Here is a 22704-nt window from a genome sequence, read left to right on the forward strand (position 1 = left end):
ATACAGTGATGTCTGCCAGGATTCTTCATAGTAAAATTACAACTTTTCCCTTTATAATTTCTAAATATTTGGGGGGTACTTCAGGACCATACTTGCTTGGATAGTGTCTTCTCGAAATTCACATCTACTCAGAACCTCAGAATCAGAATCGTGGCCTTATTTGGAAATAGGGTCTTTGCAGATGTAAGCAAGTTAGAGTGAAGTCATGCTGGATTAGGGAAGACCACAGTCCAGTGCCTAGTGTCCTCAGAAGAGGGAGATTCAGACAAGAGACCTACAGGAAGAACACTACGTGGGGAGTGAGGCAGGCACTAGACATGTATCTAGAAGTGGAGGCATGCCAAGAATGGCCAGAAGCTTAAGAGGGGATGGAAGCCATCCTACCTCCAGAATGAACCCACCTGACCAACACTTTGATTTCAGACTTCCAGCCCCAGAGCTCTGAGAACTGATGACATAAATACATTTCTGTTTCATGCCATCCAGTTTGTGGTGACTTGTTATGGCAACTTCAGAAAACAAATGCAGACACTAAGCAAATATCCTTTTCTGCTTAGACTCTAGTCCAATAATTTTAGCATATATAGGCAGGCTTCTTTTTGGCTCATGGATTTGCAGGTTATTTTCCATACAGAATTATTCTTGGCCCACCAATAATACTGGTAATGCAGCATTTCCTAAGAGTGTTTCATTGTTGTCTTCAGGATTTCATTCCAAACTGCAAAAAGTCACTGTGGTAGGCAGAATTGTGATTCCCACCACACAAGGGAATCACAGAATTGGTGCACATGCTTCTTGAGCATGGGCTGGACCTGTGGGTATTTCAGGATACCACTCTTAACTCCCTTCTGGCAAAGGTATTACTGCAAATTTATTTAAGATCTGTAATCAGTTGGGTTAATCAGAGGGAGAATATTCTGATTAGGCCTAACCTACTCAGGTGAGCTCTTGAGGGAGTCTGGAGGTGGGAGATAACGGAAGTGTGATCTCTCCTGTTGGCCTTGAAGGCCTACAAGTTCAATACCTGCAGGGAAATGAATTTTGCCAACCACATGAGTTTGAGAGGATCCAGAGCCTCGTTTGACACCTTGATTTCAGCTTTGTGAAATCCTGAGCCTGCATGGACTTCTGACCTACAGAACTGCAAAATAATAAATGGATGCTGCTTTAAACTGCTAAATTTGTGGTGACTGATTATACAGCAACAGAAAACATACAGCTGTCCTCCAAGTTCTTAGGCTGGCACTCTTGATCTGACAAGAAAGTGTTATGGATAGCTCATAGAAAACAACTAAACTATTCCTTCCTCAAAGGGTTCTTAGTTTGTTGATTGAAATACCAAGAGCTTGCCCTTTGTCCAGTCATGCTACCAGGGATGCAAACCAACTTTGCCTATGAGTAGAATCAACCACACCACAACCCCTACGTATATAAGACATATCCCAATTTCAGAGATGTTAAAAATAAAATAAAAATGAATCCTAGAGTTAGGAAAATGCAGAAATCCACTCCTGTCAATTCCACGTGTATTTCTAGGAGGCTCTATGAAATGTACAGTGAATTGTACTTCATAGAAGCTCTGAAGATTCTGCCTCTTTAGCATTCTTGGACAGTGACACAAGGTACAGCATCCTAAGTATCCTTAGAACACTATGGGCCCTGTATGGGCCCTGGCTGGTTGGCTGTTGGTTAGAGCGTCATCCTGATACACCAAGGTTGCAGCTTTGGTCCCTGGTCAGGGCACATACAAGTATCAACCAGTGAATGTGTAAATAAGTGCACCAACAAATCAATGTCTCTCTCTCAAATCAATAAGTTAGAAACATGTAACACGCCTGGCTGGGTAGCTCGGTTGGTTGCAGTATTGTCTCAATGCAACAAGGCTGTGGGTTCCACTCCCCCTCAGGGCACATACAAGAATCAACCAATGAATGCATGAATAAATGGAACAACCAACTGATGTCTCTCTCTCTCTAAAAGGTCAATAAATAAAACAAACACACACACACATATATAAATATATGTATATATATATTTATAAAAGAAGTTATCTGGGATAATTGTTAAATTAAAATTCTGGATCCCATTTCCAAATTTGAATTTCACTAGGTCGATGAACCATGTTTTGAGGAACACTGAACTAGACCTTCACTGTTTGAATCAAATCATGTCTAGGGATGTAAGTCAATATCGGTAATATTTAAGCATTTTCAAGATACTTCCAAATTCAGTTTCAATTTGATAATTTGATCTGGAATCATATAATTAGATTTCTAATCATGAGGAAATCTCTAAAACCATTTCAAAACCAACTGTTTGCAGAGTTAACTGCTGCCTACATTGTGCTAATCACAAAATATTTATGAAAACGCTGTCTACTTAACAGGTTGCTGTGCAGGTGAAAAGTAAACCTTTGCACTTCCTAATAATTAGACTCATTACTGACTAAAATTAGCTGACATTTTCTGAATCAGGTTTTTATTAGAAAGATAAGTTTGTCCTGAGATTTTGCAAACCAGTCCAGTCCTTCCATCCACTGCAAACAGTATTTACACAAATCAAAGTGAAAAAACATCCTTTCACTTTGCATTTGAATGACACATTATCTTCAAAGCATTAACACCAGCCAGAATTTATACCATGTATACTGCTGAGAGCTAGACTCATACTTAAAGCTTTTGATTTGCCAGGGGAAAAGTGGGCATACAGACCTATCCTGAGACAAAGCACTTTAAAAATAACTTAAAAGAACCCAAGACAAATAAAGAAACACCATGTTTCATTTCAATGGGCCATCTGACTACCCCTTTCACTGTAAAGTGGCCCTGGCAGCTGACAAATAGCACAGGGGACTTACCTTCCGAATTGGAATTGTATGTCACATGGTGGGACTCAGGGCGTATACTTCAAGGCCAATGGCTGGGCTGAAAGTTTACTCACCTCTTGGGAAGTGAGTTAAAGGTATCCACACTTGGGATAGACATGTTTTTTTTTCCAATTCTATGCAGGACTTTGAATAGAAACTTGATAAATTCTAAAAGAATATATACATTCATTAAAGTTGACCACTGAAAGCAAAATCCATTAGTATTACTAATGGGACCAGATGCTTTTAGGATATCTTGGAGAGATCTTGTTGTTTTAATGGGAACTAATTTTTTATGGCAGTACAAAACAAATTTTACATCACACAAAACACTAACACAGAACTCTTGAACACTGTGCTTCTCCCATGCACTAGGATGCTTAATGTTATTAGAAAATATTGACAGGTTTAGCATTCATTGTTTCAGTTTTGGGGGGCAAACCTAACCTGACAGTATAACATGAAGCAATGTGAGTAAACTGAGATGGGGGAATGAGGTGATGAATGAGCCTGGCTGACTACTCAGCACTTGAATCTCAACACTGCTTGGTTGTCTCCATAGCACTGTGAATGTGGTAACTCTCTCATTAAGTGATAGAACTCTGCTTCCTTGTGAAAAGTGGATGTAAAACGAAAGCCAACTATTGGTACTTGTAATGAAAGATTTTCAAGTAAGGGATGGTTCTTAATTATAAACAGAAGTTACATCTAAATTAAATAGTAGAAAGTAGTACCTGAGAACAAAGATGTGAATAAACCTACTATATGCTCTTCACACTAGGTAAACCATCTAAGTTTAAGATTTCCTAGTAGGAGAAAATTGAAAAATTGATTACAAGTATCTAAGAGAAGAAATAAAAGCTTTTAGCATTTGAACTAAGTGTGTATGTGCATGTCCATATACACAGGACAAATTTCAGTATTCTTTGAACATACAACTATCCTACTATTGGGAAAAAAACAGCTTACTATTTTTTTATCTTCACCTGACGACATTTTTTCATTGCTTTTAGAGAGAGAAGAAAAGAAACACCTATGCGAGAGAGAAGCATTGATTGGTTGCCTCCTGTAAGCATCTGGACCGGGACTTGAACCCACAACATTTTGATTATGGGACGATGCTCCCGCCAACTGAGCCACACAGGCCAGGGCAAGCCGACTTATTTTCAAGTATTTTCTGGAGACTAGCAGTAGGTTCTCTCAAACTAAGAGTAAAGACACAGGCCATGAAGTGCGAACTCTTAGCACCAGAGAGACTTACAACTTCACAGAAGGTGAATGACATTACAAATCAGAGAATTTGCCAATCTAGTTCTGCAGAATTTTGTTTTTCTCAAATGGAAAATAATCCAAGTTTATGCCAAATAGATTTAAGAAGTTAATCTCTTTAAATTTTTTCATAACTGTGATTTACTATCCTATGTAAAATCAAATCACTGCCTTATAATACAATGCTCAAAGATTCAGAGATGTAAAAAAACAAAAATGAACTGAAAACCCAGTTTATAGAAATCAAGGTCCCAGAAATGCAAATTAAACATTGTCTCTTAGAGAAGGGAATGGTGAAATTAGGTGCGTATGTTTACTCACACACCCCCAAAAGCTGTTTTGTGGACAGCCAACTTTGACTGCCAATTCTAAACTGCCACCTGATTTCTTTAATCAACACTAAATTGAGTCTGAGGCAAGACAATGAAAGGGCAAGGCTCCATAGACAACATCCTTCCTAATAAACAATCTCCAGCTGTCATTCAGCAGCTGATGTTATTTGATGGCCTGAGAAGCAGTATCCATTGAGTCTTCCTTTCGGACCTGAAGCGACTCACTGCTGATGGACAATAATTCTCGAAGCTCCTTATTTTCAAGCTGGAAAAAAAAAAAAAGAACGTATATGTTTATTTCATTTTGACTTCCAAACTGCATCAGAACACATCACTTTGTCCAGAAACAGAAAGCATATTATTTTCATTTTTAAAGTTTTAAGGAAACAAAACAAGAATTTCCTAATCTACTACTTATTTATTCTTTGAACAAATATTTAATGAGCAATTTTTATATGCTACCTATTAGGACTACAAAAACAAAACAACAACAAAAAAGACAAACAAAAGAACAAGATACCTCTCCACTGGAGGAATTCACTGCTTGTCATACTATTCACAGTTCCCCCAAGTTTTACTACTGTTTCTTTTATCTTTCAAATCCCTGGTGATATTTTCACTACACTCAGTTCCTCCTAGATGCCCATAGTTTTGGAGAAAGGAAAGAAAGAGAAAAAACTGCTTATTGGCCACATAACCAGGTACCATGTGGGTGTCCTACACATATTATCTCACAACCATCTGTCGGGCAGGTATTATTCCTACGCTGTATCTCTTTAAGAGGAGGATACTGTGGCTCAGAGAAGTCCAAAAACTTGTCCAAAATCAGATAACTGGGATGTGGAATTGTTCAGATCTTAATCCAATGCCCATATTTTTTCCACTTAAAGTAAAAAGTAAAATTTGTCTCACATTTCCTGAGGACTGCTTCCATAACTCCTAACTCCTCCTTGGGACCTCGCCACTCCCCACTCTATCCTTACTCTCTCTGCAGGAAATTCTGCTAAACCATAGAGTGTTCAGGCTTCAACAGAAGTCAGAGCCTACGGTCATGAAATCTTCTACCATACAAAGTGCTTTCCCCAGTACTTTGGGTCTCTCTCCTGGCATTTATATACCATTTCATATCATGTAAGTACAGTAAGTTCTCACTTAACGTCATCTATAGGTGCTGTGACTTTAAGCAAGAACAACGTTTAAAGAAACCAACTTCATCACAGGCTAAACAGTACAAAGAAGAGTTAAGCTCCTGCGGCATCTCACCAATGTTGGAATGAAACAAGGTTGGATGAAATGAAGTCATCTGAGGACCTGCTGTGCTAGGACCTTCCCCCAGCCTCTGAGTGGGGACCCTCACTTTCTTTTCCTCTGGTGTTTCTCAGCAGGCCCGTGATAGCCTCTGGTGATAAGCAGCATTCCAACCATCTGGAATAACGTTTCTCCCTAACAATTTTATGGGCGCACTAACACTCCAGGCCTTTCTCTGTGAACTATTTCCATTGTAATCAAAATAGTACATGAAAATAGCTTTAAAACATAAAATCAAAACTACAAGCCTTATAAAATAAAGGGTAGTTCCCTTCGCTTTGTTTCTCAAAAGCAACCACTGTTAATACTTTTATCTATTTTAGTGTTTACTTCTATAATTTTAAATAATATGCCTGTACTGCTATCTCTTTTCATCCACTTTAGGCATGTTGACTTCTTTTTATGGCAGATGAGAGATTTTATTTTATTTTTTATTTTTCCCCCAATAATTAATACTTGTATTAAAGTATTACCCATATTAACACAGACGCCAACATCACAATATTGGTCAAAGTCCATACACGAAAACAATATAGGGGAATGTTTTTCATGATTTTGCACAACAGTTTGCTGAATATAGTATAAACAGATACTAGCCAAAAGAACCAAATGGGGACATTCAAATGTTCCTTTTTCTCTCTGTATTTTTTCCAATACCATTTATCCCATTTATACTCCCCTCCCCGCCAAGAAATGTTTAACTGACATGTAATTCATCCCGTCTACACTCAGCCCCTTTGATAAGATGATATCTCAATTTCCAGCCAGTACATAGTAGGCATTTTCATTGTTTGCTGCTGGTTACATTTCCCTTTTTGAAAAAGGTATGGAGTTTTAAGTTTATGCCTTCAGCACACAGAAAACACCAATACACTGCAGTGACAGGAGAGCAATGCACACCTGCCAGACTCTGAACGCGCCCTGAAATACTGTGAACCTAAAACAGCAACAATCTTACCTCTAACTGGGCTAGTTTTTCCTGAACCTTACAAAACTGGTCATCATCCACCTGAACTGCTTTCCTCATCACTTCTCCCATTTCACAGATTCTGTCAATCTGACTCTCAATTTCCTGTGAAGATACAAAACCAAAAAAGGTAAAAAAGTCATCTTTTCTACAGATACAAAGTTCATGAGAACATGTACATTATGTTAAAAAGTTCATTAAATCTATGCTACAGAGGTTACCCAAGAGTTTCACTATAACCTCAGTCCTCAGGCATGAAGCCATGATAAAGTTATCTTGTGGTATCTGCAAATAATTTGTTTTCAAAAGATCGATTCTAGTCTAACCACCCATTGGTTGTTGGACAACATCCCTAAGCACTTATTAACTTTGGCTTGAATATTTTTATTGGCAAGAAGCCTTACTGCATTCCATACCACCTTACTCCACCTTTGAAATGATCTTTTAACAAGTTTTTCATAGGAACTAAAATCTGTCTCCTTCAAGGTTCAAGTTTTCTTCTCCAGACTAAAGAAAATAAAGTTTATTTTCTCTTCCAGATGAAAGCCAATCACATATTTAAAATACTCCTGTTCCTTTAGACTTTTGTGTTAAGTCAGTAAAATGCTTTCCATGGAATCTAAGATGAAATTTTTCATAAATTCCACTGTAGCAAATAGTGAGGGACCAACTTATGGATCCAGGATTACAGGATGCAGGACATGTGAATGTAATATAACAACTATCAAGTACTCCTCAGGTATAAGAGTCATTCCTGGTCATCATAATCAACCAGTAGAATCTTTGCCATAAAGATATAGATATAGATATATATATATATTTAACCAGACTTCTCCCTCCTAATGAGTATGATATTATGTGTTTCACTGTAATAAACATTTCCTTGCTGTCTGCTATGTGCCGGGTACTATGTTAGGGATAAAAGAGGAATTCATATCCCTTATGTCCAAGAGCATATCATTTAGTGAAATGTACAATAATAACCAATCAAGTATTTATTAAGCACCTTTGACACTAACCGGCATTGCATTTGGTGGAAGACACTGAATAACATTTTGGAAACAGATCTTGCCAAGAGAGGAAGGAACCTCGGTCCTACTCAATTTAAAGGACCTGACAGCCCCTTACTCCTTCTTTCTGTTCACATCTTTACAAAGCTACAGCAAAACCAACAGCGGATGTGATAAAAACATGAAAGGAAAACCAATTTACTTCTCTTCAAAAAAACTGGCACCCATGCTAAAACAATGTCAAGATTTCAATTCGGTTCATTTAGAATCTATTCATCAAAGTTTCTTACTGCAGAGTGAGACTGGTGAGCTTTCAGGACTGGTTCAGCATCCACTGCTTTTTTGGCAACCATTAACTGTAACATCTGTTTCCGGTATTTGCTCATGATGAGTTCCAAAGCATCCTGGTGTTCCTCCAAGGAAATCCATAGCTCTATCAAAAAAATGAAATAACTTGGCAGTGACGTGTGAGAGAGAGCTCTCAAAGCCAAACTTCTCATAGTTGGAATTTTATGACACTCCATGAGATACTGTGATTCACAATTTGTAAATCAGTGTTTAAGGTCACAAAACACAACAGGCATGGTCAATGTGAAACAACCTTCTAGGCAGAGGCAGCAAGTTTGGTAGAAATGTGAGGTTTGTAAACAGAAGGCATGAGTTTGAGTTGAGTTTTGCAAGTTGCTGGCTTAATACTCTTAAGCAAATCATTTAACCTCTCTGCGTCTATTTCCTCTCTGCACTGTAATAACCAATACTTGGCTCCTCTACCTTAAACACAAGAATACAATGGAGCAAAGCACAGGGTCGGGCAGAGGTCACACCTGCCTGAGTGTGGTAGGTAGGATAATAATATGGGTGTAATAATTTATAGTGTTAATTTAAACACTTCCCCTAAAATGTCAAATGGTGTGCTTGAGTGTGATATTATTATATTACAGAATTACATGCCTATGATTTTGTAATAAAACAGGGGCGTTATTTGTGCCAGACCCTGTACGTGGGAGCCCTCTGTAAACTGGTATACAAGTGACTGTTCATACTGTTATCGTTAATAACATTCTTACTGGACCTAAGACTATATATCCTAAGTATAAACTTCAGCCCTTCCATTTCAATCTTAACTTTAGAATATGTGAATATTTAAACTTTAAATTTTAACCCCTTGAGGATATTAACTCTTGTTATGCAAACCTCCATCTGGGGAATGCCCAAATACGCCAGGCAACAATTCAACTCTACTAAGCACCCTTTTGACAAGATGCCTATATATACAACATCAACGAGACAATTTTGAAAAGGGTAATGGAACAAACTTTAGTTTACTGGGCCAGCACAGGATAACTCTATCACTAAAAATGCTGACCTAGAAATACATATAGCACATGCACTTTAGTGAACAGGTGGGCAGTTTCGCAAGCACTTGAAACATCACTGGGTATGAGAAAAATCATAAAAACTACACAAAAGGCCTGACTAACCTCTGTTTTCCTGCTGTAAGTCTCTAATCTGTGTATTCTCTTGAGACAGCAGAATGTGAGGTTTGTATTTGGACACGTCCTTTATATCCGATGCATCCTCTTGATACTAGACGGACAGAGACAGACTAAGTGCCGCGCAAACAAAACAGCCGCGGACGCCACTTGAAGAGGCAGGAGTCAGGGCTCCAGGACAGAAAGGTCCTGGAGACCAGGAATAATTTCCAGGCCGAGGTCCCACTTGACTTCGCCCCCTACCCGCCAAGTACCCAGAACGTCGAGGCAGCGACCCCCTGCCCTCAGCCTGACCTGTTCCGGAAGCGCTGTCCCCGCCTCCCGCATAGCTGCCACCCGCCGGTGCAGCGCCGCGGACTGATCCACCAGCGACTCGGCGGCCGCATCGTGCTCCCGCAGCCTCTCCAGCAGCGTCTTAGCATCTGTCAGGATTTTCTCGATGGTGCAGCTCATAGCGACCGCCAGACCAGCACTGTTTACTCAGACGAGTAGCTCAGATCCTCTCTGAACCTGTCTCGGTCATGGACGTCACTTCCGGGTATGCTTCAAAGGCGTCTGGACGGCCTGCTTATGCGCCTGCGCGGTGGCTGCCGCGTCCTCGAACAACCCGCTCCCACCCGCTGTTTCCCAGCAGCCGGGTCCCGCAGGGAGGCGGAGGCCTGCGCTTGCCACGCCCTTGCCTTTCTGTTCCCACAGCCTGGTGGGTTTTGCTGTGTGGCTGGATTTCTCCTTTCCCTATTGGTTTTGATTGATGTTGATTGTTATTCTTTTTTTAAATTTAGATTTTAAAAATTGTGGTAAAATACACCACCTTAACCATTTTTAAATGTATAGTTAAGCATTAAGTGCATTCATAGTGTTCAGCAACCATCACCACAGTACATCCTCGGAACTCGTCTTACAAAACTGAAACTCTGTATTCATTAAACGTTAGCTCCTTATTCAACCCTCCTGCCAGCTCGTGGCAATCACCATTCTACTTTCTGTCTATTAGAGACAGGAATCTCATGTAAGTGGACTCATACAAATTGTATTGGTCACTTCGTGACTGGCTTATTTCATTTAGCATAATGCTCTGAAGATTGATCCAGGCACATAGCAACTTCTTTTTAAGGATGAAAATATTATATATATATATATATATAATCACATTTTGCTTATTCATCATCGATGGACATTTGGGTTGCTCCCACCTTCTGGCCTTTGTGAGTAATGCTGCTATGAACACAGGTCTTCAAAAGTCTGTTTTAAGTCCCTGCTTTCAGTCCTTTTGGGTGTATACCAGAAGTGGAATTGTTGGGTGATGTAGTAATTCATTCTTACATTTAATTTTTAAAAGTGTATTGATTTTAGAGAGAGAGAGAAACAGCGATTTGTTCCAGTTATTGATGCATCCATTGGTTGATTCTTATGTGTGCTCCAATCAGGAAATCAAATCCACAACCTTGAAATATCAGGATGATACTTTAACCAACTGAGTTACTCGGCCAGGGCTCTAGTTTTAAATTTTTGAGAAATGACCATAACGTTTTCCACAGTGGCTGCACTGTTTTACGTTTTCACCAACGATGCATAAAGGTCCCAATTTCTCTACATCCTTGATATTTTCTATTTTTATTTGCCCTTGCTATCTTTTTTTTAAATAACCATCTCAATGGGTGTGAGATGCATCTCAATGGGTGTGAGATCCAGCATCCCTAATTTATTCACAGTGCTCCTTTAAATCCACATGCAAGCAGTGAATTCCAACCTTTGACTGATCCTATGATATTACTTGTGGTTAAAAGATACAGAAATAATGGAGTGTTTTTGTTTTTTGTTTTGCTTTTGTTTTTGTGAACATGTCTTGGGCATGTTTATAGGCTTTATAGAGGGAAGGTGAATATGCTGGCCTTGGATAAATAAGAGACATTTTATTCTTTTTATTTTTTCATTTTATTCTTTTTAATTGGAAGAAAAATTAAAACAATGTGTACAAATATAGATTCTAAGTGGAGAAACGTGAAGTGGAAGGGAGTTGTGACCTTCAGACCATCCCAATGCTCACACATCCCATCAGTAAGCCAATAAGATAAGCTCAGGCGACTTTTGTGTTGTTATGGGCATCACAAAATTGCCCAACATGTCTTCTGCTTGTTCTGACTCATTTCTATTCTGACCCAATTTCTTTCTGGCTCCCTTTTCCTGGCTCCACTTTCTCTTACTCTTTGAGCCATGAGGCACTTTGGGATCTCTCTCCCCTTTCTCTCAGCTTGCAGATGGCCCTATCAGCGATTCTATTCCTGACTCTCTCAGAGTGTATCCTTTATCCCAGGGGTCCTCCAATAATCCAAATGCCAAATCTGACCCCCAGGGCAGTGTTCCTGCCACACTTACATGAACTCTAGTGAGGGGGAGACATGGACATTTCACTGGAAATCTCTCCCTGGTCCCTTGCCTGTTGCTGTAGCCATACCACACAGACAGGAAAACAGTCTTGCTCTTGTCCCTGGACCTGAGATACCCTGCTTGGGGCTGTAGGTGTTCAGGGAGCAGATGGTGGTCCCAATGGTCCACAACAGAGACAAGGGAAGAGTTACTCAAGTTTACCTGCCCCATGGCTTCCTTCACACATTGTCCACACATCTATACTGTACCTAGCTGATGTCAAGTTTTTAAAAAATATTTTATTTGTTTATCTTTAGAGGGGAAGGGAAGGAGAGAGGGAGAGAAATATCAATGTATGGTTGCCTCTTGTGAGTCCCCTGCTGGGAACTGGCCTGCAACCCAGGCATGTGCCCTGACTGGGAATCGAACCGCGATCCTCTGGTTCTCAGGTCTGAGCTCAATCCACTGAGCTACACCAGCCAGGGCCAGATGTCAAGTTTTTGATACTTCTAGAAAAAATGTGCAATGATTCAAAATGCAAATCTGTATAGACATTTAGGACCTATGGTTAGGAAGCGTAGGTGCACAGCATTACATGTTCCACATTGCATTTATTTACTTATTTTTATTTTCAAAAAGATTTTATTTATTTATCTTTAGAGGGGAAGGGAAGGAGAGAGGGAGAGAAATGTTAATGTGTGGTTGCTTCTCATGTGTCTCCTGCTGGGAACTGGTCTGCAACCCAGGCACGTGCCCTGACTGGGAATCGAACTGTGATCCTGTGGTTCGCAGACCCGAGCTCAATCCAATGAACAACACCAGTCAGGGCCCACGTTGTATTTATTAAGTAGCCTATTTTGCTCCCTTTTCCTTCTCCATATGGTACGTTTTGAGCTCTCGGACCTGCTTTTTTCCTGTTGCTGCTAACTAATGGCTTTCTAGAACTTGGCCTTGAAAAACCACAGGTCTTCATAATTATGGTGAAGGAAATCTCATCAAGATAAGGGAATTATTTAGTCTTCTAAAAGTAAGAAAAACAGATAATAGTTTGTGTTATAACATTTTTCTTGTAACTGTTAATTTTAGTTAAGGGTCACCCTGACTTTAGAGATTGTTGCTGCAGTCTATGAAAATAAACTTAATATCTAAAAAGTCTGTAATTCTGATAGGTTGCCTTACTTGATTTGTTGCCCTGGTAATAATATTTAAATTGGCATCCTTATTATCTAAAAGGTTTCAATATGTTATGTAGTGGGTTGAATTGTGTTTCCTGAAAGATATGCCCACGCCTTTACTCCTGGTATCCGTGAATGTGGAAAAAAGGTCTTTGCATTTGAAATTAAGAAAAGGATCTCAGGAGGAGACCATCACAGATTGAGGTGAGCCCTAAGTCTAATGACAGGTGTCCCTAAAAGTGACAGAAAAGGAGAAGACACACAGAGGCACACAGGGAAGAAGGACATGTGAAGATGACGTCAGAGATTGGGGAGTGTGTCTAGAAGCCAAGGAACACCAAGGGTTGCCTACAGCCCCCAGGACTTAGGAGAGAGGCATGGAACAGATTTCCTCAGAACCTTCAGTTCAGACTTCGGGCCTCCACAACTGTAAAAGAATAAATTTCTGTTGCTATGACAGCCCTAGGAAACTGATACACACCTATGTGTTTTTTAAGAAATTGAAATCAGACCCTGGCTGGGTGCCTCTGTTGCTTGGAGCGTTGTCCTGTACACCAAAAGGTTTCCGTTTTAATCTCCAGTCAGAGCACATACCCAGGTTGTGTTGGGCGTGTATGGGAGGCAACTGATCTATGTTCCTCTCTCCTTTCCTCTTTCTAAAATCAATAAATATATCCTACTGGCTGGTGTAGCTCACTGGATTGAGTGCGGGCTGCGAACCAAAGGGTCGCCAGTTTGATTCCCAGTTAGGGCACGTGCCTGGGTTGCCAGCCAGGTCCCCAGTGGGGGCCATGTGAGAGGCAACCACACATTGACGTTTTGCTCTATCTTTCTCCCTTCCTTCCCCTCTCTCTAAAAATGAATAAATAAAATCTTTAAACAATAAATAAATATATCCTTGGGTAAGAACTAAACATTTTTTGAAAATTAAATCACAAGAACATCATTGGTTCTCTTAGCCTTTATGTGTAAAAGTTGAAAACAAATAAAACAATGACTGGTGGAATTTGTTTTAATTTATTTTTAGAGCACGGGGAAGGGAGGGAGAAAGAGAAGGAGAGAAACATCAATGCGCGGTTGCCTCTCACACGCCCCCAAACCAGGGACCTGGCCCGCAACCCAGGCGTGTGCCCTGACTGGGAATCCAACCAGCGACCCCTTGGCTTGCAGGCGGGCACTCAATCCACTGAGCGACACCAGCCAGGGCTAATGGTGGAATTTTTAAAAAAGCAAAGAATTCAAATTAATTATCTTAAAAATTCTCTAAGAATTCTCTTCAAATTAGTAGAAGAGAACCCAGGAAATGGGCATTTGGGGTATTACCAAAATGTTGGGGAGGCGGAAAGGTGGATGGTCCTAGTTCTGAGACCACAGGTTCCCTCCATCACTATGCTGTAGTGCAGCATGAGGGCAGGGGGGGGGCAAAGTATGTTCTTACTGAAAACGGAGGTAGAAGCGGGGGCTAAGAGTGGTAGTGGCGGGTGATCATTGGATGTTGCAAGGGTTTGGAATTGCCTTTGTAATTACTGAATGAATCAGAGGGTGCGTCATTTATCTATTGCTGCATAATCGATTACCCCAAAACTTAGTGGCTTAAAACAATACCACTTATTTTGTTCATGATTGTGCTGGGAAGGACTGCCAGTCTGGGTCAGGCCCCGATTCTGATTTGTGATTAGGTGGTACCCCATGCAGGGGTCTAGCTGGTCCTGAGTGGATTCGCTCACATGTCTGGTGGTAGGTCCGCTAACGGCAGGAGTGATGGGGGTGACTGGGTCATCTGTCTCTCATCTTCTAGTAAACCAGCCATGTCCATGTCTTGTACACATGACTCTGAGACTACAAACTCATTCTAAATCCTGCCATTCTAAACACTAAACAAGTGTTCTTCAAGTCTCTGCTTCCTCATTCATGTTTGCTACAATCTCTCATTGGCCAAAGCACATATTCAAGGAGTGGAGGAGTAGATTCCACTTTTTTTGAAAAAAGATTTTATTTATTTATCTTTAGAGGGGAAGGGAAGGAGAGAGGGAGAGAAATATCAATGTATGGTTGCCTCTCATGAGTCCCCTGCTGGTAACTGGCCTGCAACCCAGGCATGTGCCCTGACTGGGAATCGAACCGCGATCGTGTGGTTCGAAGGCCTGCACTCAATCCACTGAGCTACATCAGCCAGGGCCACATTTTTTTTCACGGGAGGGAAAGAATGCGTATCAATTTTTGCAGTCTACTGCGGATAGAGAGGTACTGATGCTTCCAGGTAAATGAGAGATGTTAAGGGTCTGACTAAAAAAAGAAATTATACTTTTGTGGTGGCACAATCTTTATGGTTTCACAATTTTCTGGAGCATGGTTCAGCTTCTTAGGGGCCAACTGTAGTACTAGAAGCGGAAGAGTGTGGGGCCTTTGGGAATCAGTAATGATGCCCAGCTGCAGAAGGGGGCTATAAACCCAGGGCGGTGGTAGTTGGTGGACAGAGCGATAGGGGGCAGTGGTGCTCGACAGAGCAGAATCACCCAGTAGAAGGCACCCAACAGATCTGCTTTTAGTGGGGCCGTGATGCACATTTTAGGATGTCCATAAATACGTGTGCGCATTTTGTTGGAAGATGAGGGTCTCGGAAGAGCAGGTGGGGGCAAAAGCTAGGTTTTCCCATTTTATATGCAATGTAAGCCACAGTTCCCAAGAAGACAGTGTCTTCAATTTTTAATAAATCAAAAAGTTGGACTAGATAAGCAGGCTTGCTTTATTTTTCCCTTTCTTCTTCTGTCCTGAGTGGAATGTGTATATGTGGGGAGTACCGGGAGGGGTGTAACTTTGGCTTTGTTACTCCCAAATGGGCAGTAGTGACCATGGAGCTGACTTCTCCGCTGGACCAATGCCAGGGTTCTGCTTTTCCACTTATAAGTGTGTAGATGCCTTCATAAAAGGTTAGGATTGTCATGTGTCATTCCTAAACAATGTGAAAAATTTCCGATACCATTAGACATAGTTTTTATTCCTTTAAAATGTGCTGTAGATATTCTTTGGTAAATTTGATTTAGTGGAAAACCTTTGTTAAATAGGATAAAAGTAACAAGACAAACCAAATAATTCACACACAAAAAAACCCCAACCAAACCACCTTTAAATAATAATCACAACAATAATGTACATTATTAAGTGCTCTAGATGTTTTAGGCGTATATTAAGCATGCACAGATATTAGTGCATTTACTCCTTGCAGCATATTTGAGATAAAGATGAGTAAAGAATATCTGTTGTGTTCCCAAACTTTCTAAAATGTTCTTTTAGTATGGAAAGATCATCAACTAACTACTAACCAACTACTAAAATTCCATGAGTTTAAAACGGAGACAACATCCTTGACCAAAAGACATTCCAACTATCTATTCACGCATCCCTTAAAGGATAAAAAACTAAACACGCTCCTAACCTAGCAGTTGACTGAGCTCTTTGCTATTTACCCAAAGGAATTAAAAGCTTATGCCCACACACATTTAGAGCAGCTTGATTTGTAATTGCCAAAACCTGGGAGCAACCAAGAACTATTTTAGTAGGTAAATGAATAAACGGTGGTATATCGACAACAGAATATCACTCAGCAATAAAGAGAAACGAGCTATCAAGCCATGAAAAATATGGTGGAAACTTAAATGATTATTTCATATGGAAAGAAGCCAATCTGAAAAGGCTATGACGTTCCAGAAAAGGCAGAACTATGGAGACAGTACAAGGATCAGTGGTGCCAGGGAACTGGGGAGGAGGGATGAATGGGCAGAACACAGACAGTTTTTAAGGCATGAGACTACTTTGCATGATTCTCTAATGGTGGATACATGTCATTCTATATTTGTCAAAACCTACAGAATGTACAGCACTGAGAATGAACCCTAATGTGAAGTAGGGGCTTCGGGTGACAATGACGTGTCAGTAGAGGTTCATCCATTATAGTGAATGTGCCATTCTGCTGGGGGAATAGATTATGGTTGCCAGAGGTGGAGTGGGAGCCAAAGATGGACGAAGGTGGTCAAGGTGTGCAAACTATCAGTTATAAAATAAATTAGTCCTAAGGATGTAATAATGTGCAACATGGTGACTGCATGGTGCAACAGGGTTCTCATCATCAGAAAGAGATTGTAAGTATGTGTGGTGATAGATGTTGACTGGATTATTGTGGTGATCTTTTACAATGTATATATGTATCAAGTCACTGTGTCATACACCTGACATTGATACAGTGTTGTATATCAATTTGGTGTTGTATATGGACACTAAATTGTATATAGTGTTGTATATCAATTATAGCTCCATAATAATAACATGAAGAACCATGAGAAAAAAAAGAGGTGGCTGCTCTCTCTTGGTCTCCAGTTTTCTCTTAGTTCCAGGAGATTAGACACCTAATCTGATCACTGATCGGACACTTTCATTCTTGCGTCTTTGTCTGAAGTCCTTCAAGGCCTAAATCAAACATCTCTCGTCCTTCAGATCGCTGGTCAAGCACCCTTCTGAAACTTCTCAGTTTTAGTTAGGTTCCTTTGTCACATACTGTCATACAATTATGTTTTTTGAAAACATTCGTGTCATTTATAATGATGATTATAAGAGTACTTTGTGCTCCCCCACAGGACAACAATCTCTATGAGAGAAGAGATACATTTTTAAAAGATTTTACTTATTTATTTTTAGAGAGGGGAAGGCAGGGAAAAAGAGAGAGAGAAACATCCATGTGTGGTTGCCTCTCATGTGTCCCCCACTGGGAACTGGCCTGCAACCCAGGCATGTGCTCTGACTGGGAATTGAACTGCGGTTGTTTGGTTTGTAGGCCCGTGTTCAATACACTGAGCTACACCAGCCAGGGCTAATTTTGGTTTTGTTACCATTGATCATTAGCACCTGCAGAGTGCCTGAAACATAGCAGGTAGATACTCAATAAATACGTGGAATGAATGAATGATGCCCCCTGGTCCTCCTGATCAAATTCTGATTAGCTTGCCTTTAAAAGCTCCTCAGTTTGATTCTGACGGCTAGCCAGGCCTGGGAGCCGTTGCTGTCAGGACTCTATGTGGGACGGAGTGTTCTGATTGATATCCTGGGCTAGGTCAGTTGGTAGAACTACGACAGAAGAAAAGCCAGCTGCTATTTATTGAGTGCTGTGTCCAGCAAGAGTCTTTTGGAGGGAGCGGTGGCTTAAACCACAAACATTTATTTTCTACAGTTCTAGAAGCTGGATGTCTGAGATCAGGGTGTCAGCTTGTTTGGATTCTTGGTGAAGGCCCTCCTCCCGGTTGTGTCCGTACAAGGCCTTTCTTTGATACGGAGAGAGAGAGCCCCACCAAGGTTCTGATCTGAAAATTCTTCAATATAGAGTTCTCATATAATAGTTAATAAATCAAGTCCTGATACAATTAAATCTATAATATTCAAATTTTGAAAATTAAATCATTATAGCGAACGTTTCTAGAACACCTCCCTGACACCTTAGTTCCACCAGCCATAGGGGATTAGGAGTATGTTAGTTAACATGAGAACAACTATTCACACTGTCTCTTCCCCCTAATGCCTTTACTTTCTATTATGTTTATTCTTGTTTAGGCTGAAGAGAACAGATCAGTCGTTCACTCTAACTTTCAGTGTTGAACTATGGTGTGATAAAATACTTAAATATGGGTATGAAGTGAAAAATGAGGTAGCTAAAGGTTAATGTTTTCCTGCCCTTAATAACTATTAGTACTACTTCTGCACCTTATCAAAATGATACAGGTTCATTCTGGTAAGACTCGGCAGAGCAGCTAACAAAGAATTATTTGACTTAACAACAAGAAAGTAAAAACCCAAGAAAGAGAAGCTATCCACTTCCCTAGATAATTTTTAAAACATTCATTCTAACTTAGGCATTAGTGTAGAGAGAAGTGCCAAGTAGTCAGAAACACTATGTTAAAAATGTGAGTAATTTTATTTATTTATTTTCGAGAGATGGGGAAGGGAGAGAAGGAGAGAGGGAGTGAAACATCAATGTGTGGTCGCCTCTAGCACACCCCCTACTGGGGAGATGGCCTGCAACTCAGCTATGTGCCCTGACTGGGAATCGAACCAGCGATGCTTTTGTTCACAGGCCTGCTACACCAGCTGCACCAGCCAGGGCCAAATGTGAGTACATGTTTATCCTTACAGGTAGACCCTGAGCTGATCGTCAGTGCCCGTTACACAGAACAGACTGACCAGGACAGGAAAGAGTGTGCACGGACCGCGTGCATTTCTGTAATATCCTGCCAAACGTAATATTGATGAAAGACGAGGGGAAGTATAATGAAGAGAAGCCTTAGAGTATTTAATTCTATATTTTAAGGGGTACTTATTCAAAATATTGGCAGTCTAAAGCCAACAGGAAAAACTCCAGGTCAGAAGTGTCAGTATTATAAATGTTGACTCCCAAATTCTCCCTCGTATTATTCAGTTCTTTAATTCATGCAAAGACTTACCTGGCCGATTAGGCCAGGTGATTTCTTCCTCCTCAAAATAAGGACCCTCAACAGGTGCTCCTGTGTCTTTCTCACTTTGGAAAAAAAGCAATATTTTTCTCTGCAGATTCTCACTAATATTATAGATAAATATTAGGTAGTAAAATTTTCCACATTTTTTCAATAGAAAAATTGTAACTAGAATACTTAAAGAAATTTTTCTTGCCCTTGAAATTGAGATTGCTATATTTCCACATTGGTTATTTTATTACGATTTTTAAAAAATGCATAATTTCTGCCCTGGCTGGTGTGGCTCAGTGGATTGAGCACCAGCCTGTGAACCAAACGGTTGCCAGTTCTATTCCCAGTGAGGGCACATGCCTGAGTAGCAGGCCAGGTCCCCAGTAGGGGGTGTGTGAGAGGCAGCCGCACATTGATCTTTCTCTCCCTCTCTTTCTCCCTTCCTTTCCCTCTCTCTAAAGATAAATAAATAACATCTTTTAAAAATGTATAATTTCTGCAAAAGCAGAATCAAGAAACTTTATAAAATATTATTTAATGCTAATTAGAAGTTCGAGGCACTCTGTCTCTCTCTCTCTGGATGGTGCTCACATCTTCCTCCCACTCTTCCCCAGGTGTGTTCGCTCCGCCTTTCTTTTTCCTGGGCTCCAAGGGCCCTTCTTTTGCCTCCATAACTTGTTTTCTGAGCCCACACAGCCCAGTTGTGTGGAAGACTCACGTCTTCCATGGTTCATTTCTTCTACCTCTGTGACTTTCTAAATAACCTTTTGCTTGCATTTGAAAAAAAATAGCCATAAATATTTGGAGTTGTTTCTTCATAAACCAGTGCTATGAATAAAATATCAAAATATATTAAGTATAAGTTACAAATAGGTAGAACTATCCCTTCCATTATCTACAGATTTCTGTGTTATGAAAGGTCTGTGCTATGTTAACATACTAGAAACAATATAACAATGAAAAGGAAAATATTTTTGAAAAATCGTCCATTTTGGGTTCAACAACCCTTTATTGAGTAACCCATACAAGCAAGTCAATTGATTAAGCACCAGGGAAATAAAAACGAACATGATCTCTGCTTATGAGGTATACAAGATTAATTTGTTGGATAAATCTGAATGAAAACAATTGTAGCCCTGGGAAATAAAGCACTAATGGATGTGTAAACAAAGTGTTAACTACCGGTGCTCAGTTTTCCTTCTATGAAATGAGGAAAAATCAATCTTGAATTTAAAACAGAAGGTGTAAGATAATGAACTCCTTAAGTATTCTGATTTTCTTGAAGGCCAGAGGCATTATGTGATCACATCTTTACTTTTAATCTCTCAGTAGTGAGCTCAGTTGGTCAGCGTAGCAGCTGTTCATTCTCATTCATTCACATGCTTATTGAACATCTATTATGAAGCAGGCCCTGTTATGGGCACTGGGAAGACAAATGTGAAGAAGACAGCTGCAGACCAAGAGTCTAATGGAATAGTCATGAATAAATGATCACGGATTGGATCACCCTATGGGCCTTTTCCTGCTCCATAGCTACGGATTGACCCCTTTAGCCAGCAAAGTGAAAGATGAACTGGAAAAAAGCTCAAAGAACACACTCAACTGAGGATCAGCCATTAGCATCATTTATATACGTAAAGCTTGCATCTCCTCATTAGTCTTTAAATTCTTGAATTATCATTCTAATTTTATGCCTTATTTATCTAAATTAGTAATATTCTCAATTCTATAACATGTGAAGTCTTTGGGGGGAGTATTAGAAGAGTGGAACATTTTTTTAAATTTATAAATCACTTAAAACTTTGTGGCATTTTCATTAAATACCAGTGGAATAATCTTTTGGAATTAAATTTTAAATTTAATTTTGTTTTTGGAAACACAAGCTGATAATTATGCTTGTGCAATTTCTTAAGTATATTTTAAACTAAGAAATATATTGTATACTGTCTCCCATGTTATTTTTCACTTAGTCAACCAAAAAAATAGACTAGAAAATAATGCTTCTAAAGGTGGCTTCATTGAATGGGAATCTGATTTTTATAAGTTGTAGACATAAACAAGCAGCTGCAAACTCTGCTTTTCACATCAGTGGATTAAAAAGTATTGTTAAAATAATTACCCTTGTATAAAAGAATTCAGCTAACTATGCCAAGAGAAATGCTGTAGGTCTTCAGGATTCTTTCACAATACATGGAACACATTAACACAGTAACTAGAATACTCCCACAATTATCTGCAGTCGTTTTTTAAAAGCTGTTACTTTGCTCAGATCCCATTCTTTGTTTAAATTTTGCTTGACAAGAGTTTTATAAATGATTACAGGAGGTGGTTTCTGCTTCATTAATGAAGCTGATCATGGTTAATTACTAAAATGGAGTAAACAGTTGAAAGACTAGATCACAAAGGAAAAGCCAGTTATGTAGAAATGACCCAGCTGTATTAAATGTGATTTCCTTTTACTATTAAAAACCTCAAACGTTTTTAAAACACTTAAATAATACCCCAACTAAACCATTTATCTTGTAACTTTATTTCTTACTGCTTTGTTTAGAATTGAAAGCCACATCTGGTTTAGTTTTCAAATTCAATGAAGCAGCTCTGAAACAGACAATGGAATTCACCTGATTGTAACATAAATGAAAATCGGTACAAGTTTAAGAGACATTCTTCTTGGTTGCTTAATATGAACTCCAACTGTGGAAACTGACTTTTTATTTTATCTAAATGAGGTGAGAGTCATGTAACACAAAATGAACAATTTTGAAGTGAACGTTTCAGTGGTACCTGGTACATTTCGGTGGTGTACGACTACCACCCCCATCTGGTGCTCAAACATTCTCATCCTTCTGAAAGGAAAGCTCAAGCCCATTCAGCTATTACACCCCATTCACCCACCAATGTGTGTTTTGTCTTTAATGGATTTTCCTGTTCTGAATATTTCATGCAAAAGAATCATACAGTATGTGGCCTTTTGTATCTACCTTTCATTCAGTGGTTTTGAAGGTCATCCACATCATAGCATATATCAGTATTTCATTTTTATGACAATATTTCATTGAATGTTTATGCCACAATTTGTTTCTCCATTCATCTATTAATGAATGTTTATATTGTATCCATCTTTTGGCTAAAGTGAATAGTGCTGCTATGGACATGTATATGTTTGATTATCTGTTTCCAGTGGATAATGTACTTAAGGAGAAGAATTGCTTGGTCATGTAGAAATTCTATGTAACTTTTTTGAGGAATCACCAAACTTTTCATAACACTGAATTATTTTACATTCCCATCAACAATGTAAGAGGGCTCCGTTTTCTCTACATGCTTGCCAACCCTTGTTTTGTGTTTTGTAGTGCATTTTGAAAACACTGTAACTAACCCAAAGGGTGTAAAGTGACACCTCGTGGTTTTGATTTACACTTACCTGGTGGC

The 22704-nt window shown here is 39.6% G+C and overlaps 1 protein-coding gene across 1 annotated transcript; it reads right to left on the reverse strand.

Moving 5' to 3' along the window:
* Positions 1-2576: 2576 nt before the first annotated feature.
* Positions 2577-9777, reverse strand: SIKE1 (suppressor of IKBKE 1). The gene is made up of 5 exons (XM_037038770.1): positions 9540-9777; positions 9234-9339; positions 8043-8185; positions 6734-6847; positions 2577-4732 (listed from the first exon to the last, which is right to left on the reverse strand). Exons 1-5 carry the CDS (start codon positions 9696-9698, stop codon positions 4631-4633), a joined length of 624 nt encoding a protein of 207 aa, XP_036894665.1. The 5' UTR covers positions 9699-9777; the 3' UTR covers positions 2577-4630.
* Between the last annotated feature and the right edge of the window lie 12927 nt (positions 9778-22704).

The sequence above is a fragment of the Sturnira hondurensis genome, unplaced genomic scaffold, assembly GCF_014824575.4.
Source record: "Sturnira hondurensis isolate 20B ecotype Veracruz unplaced genomic scaffold, ASM1482457v3 Scaffold0024822, whole genome shotgun sequence".
Taxonomy (NCBI): domain Eukaryota; kingdom Metazoa; phylum Chordata; class Mammalia; order Chiroptera; family Phyllostomidae; genus Sturnira; species Sturnira hondurensis.

Coding starts and splice junctions, on each gene's coding strand:
- SIKE1 (XM_037038770.1), bottom strand. CDS start 9,698: ATGAGCTGCACCATCGAGAAAATCCTGACAGATGCTAAGACGCTGCTG. Junction 9,340..9,539: donor GGACAGCGCTTCCGGAACAG/GTCAGGCTGAGG, acceptor CTGTCCGTCTAG/TATCAAGAGGATGCATCGGA. Junction 4,733..6,733: donor AAAAACTAGCCCAGTTAGAG/GTAAGATTGTTG, acceptor TTTTTTTTCCAG/CTTGAAAATAAGGAGCTTCG.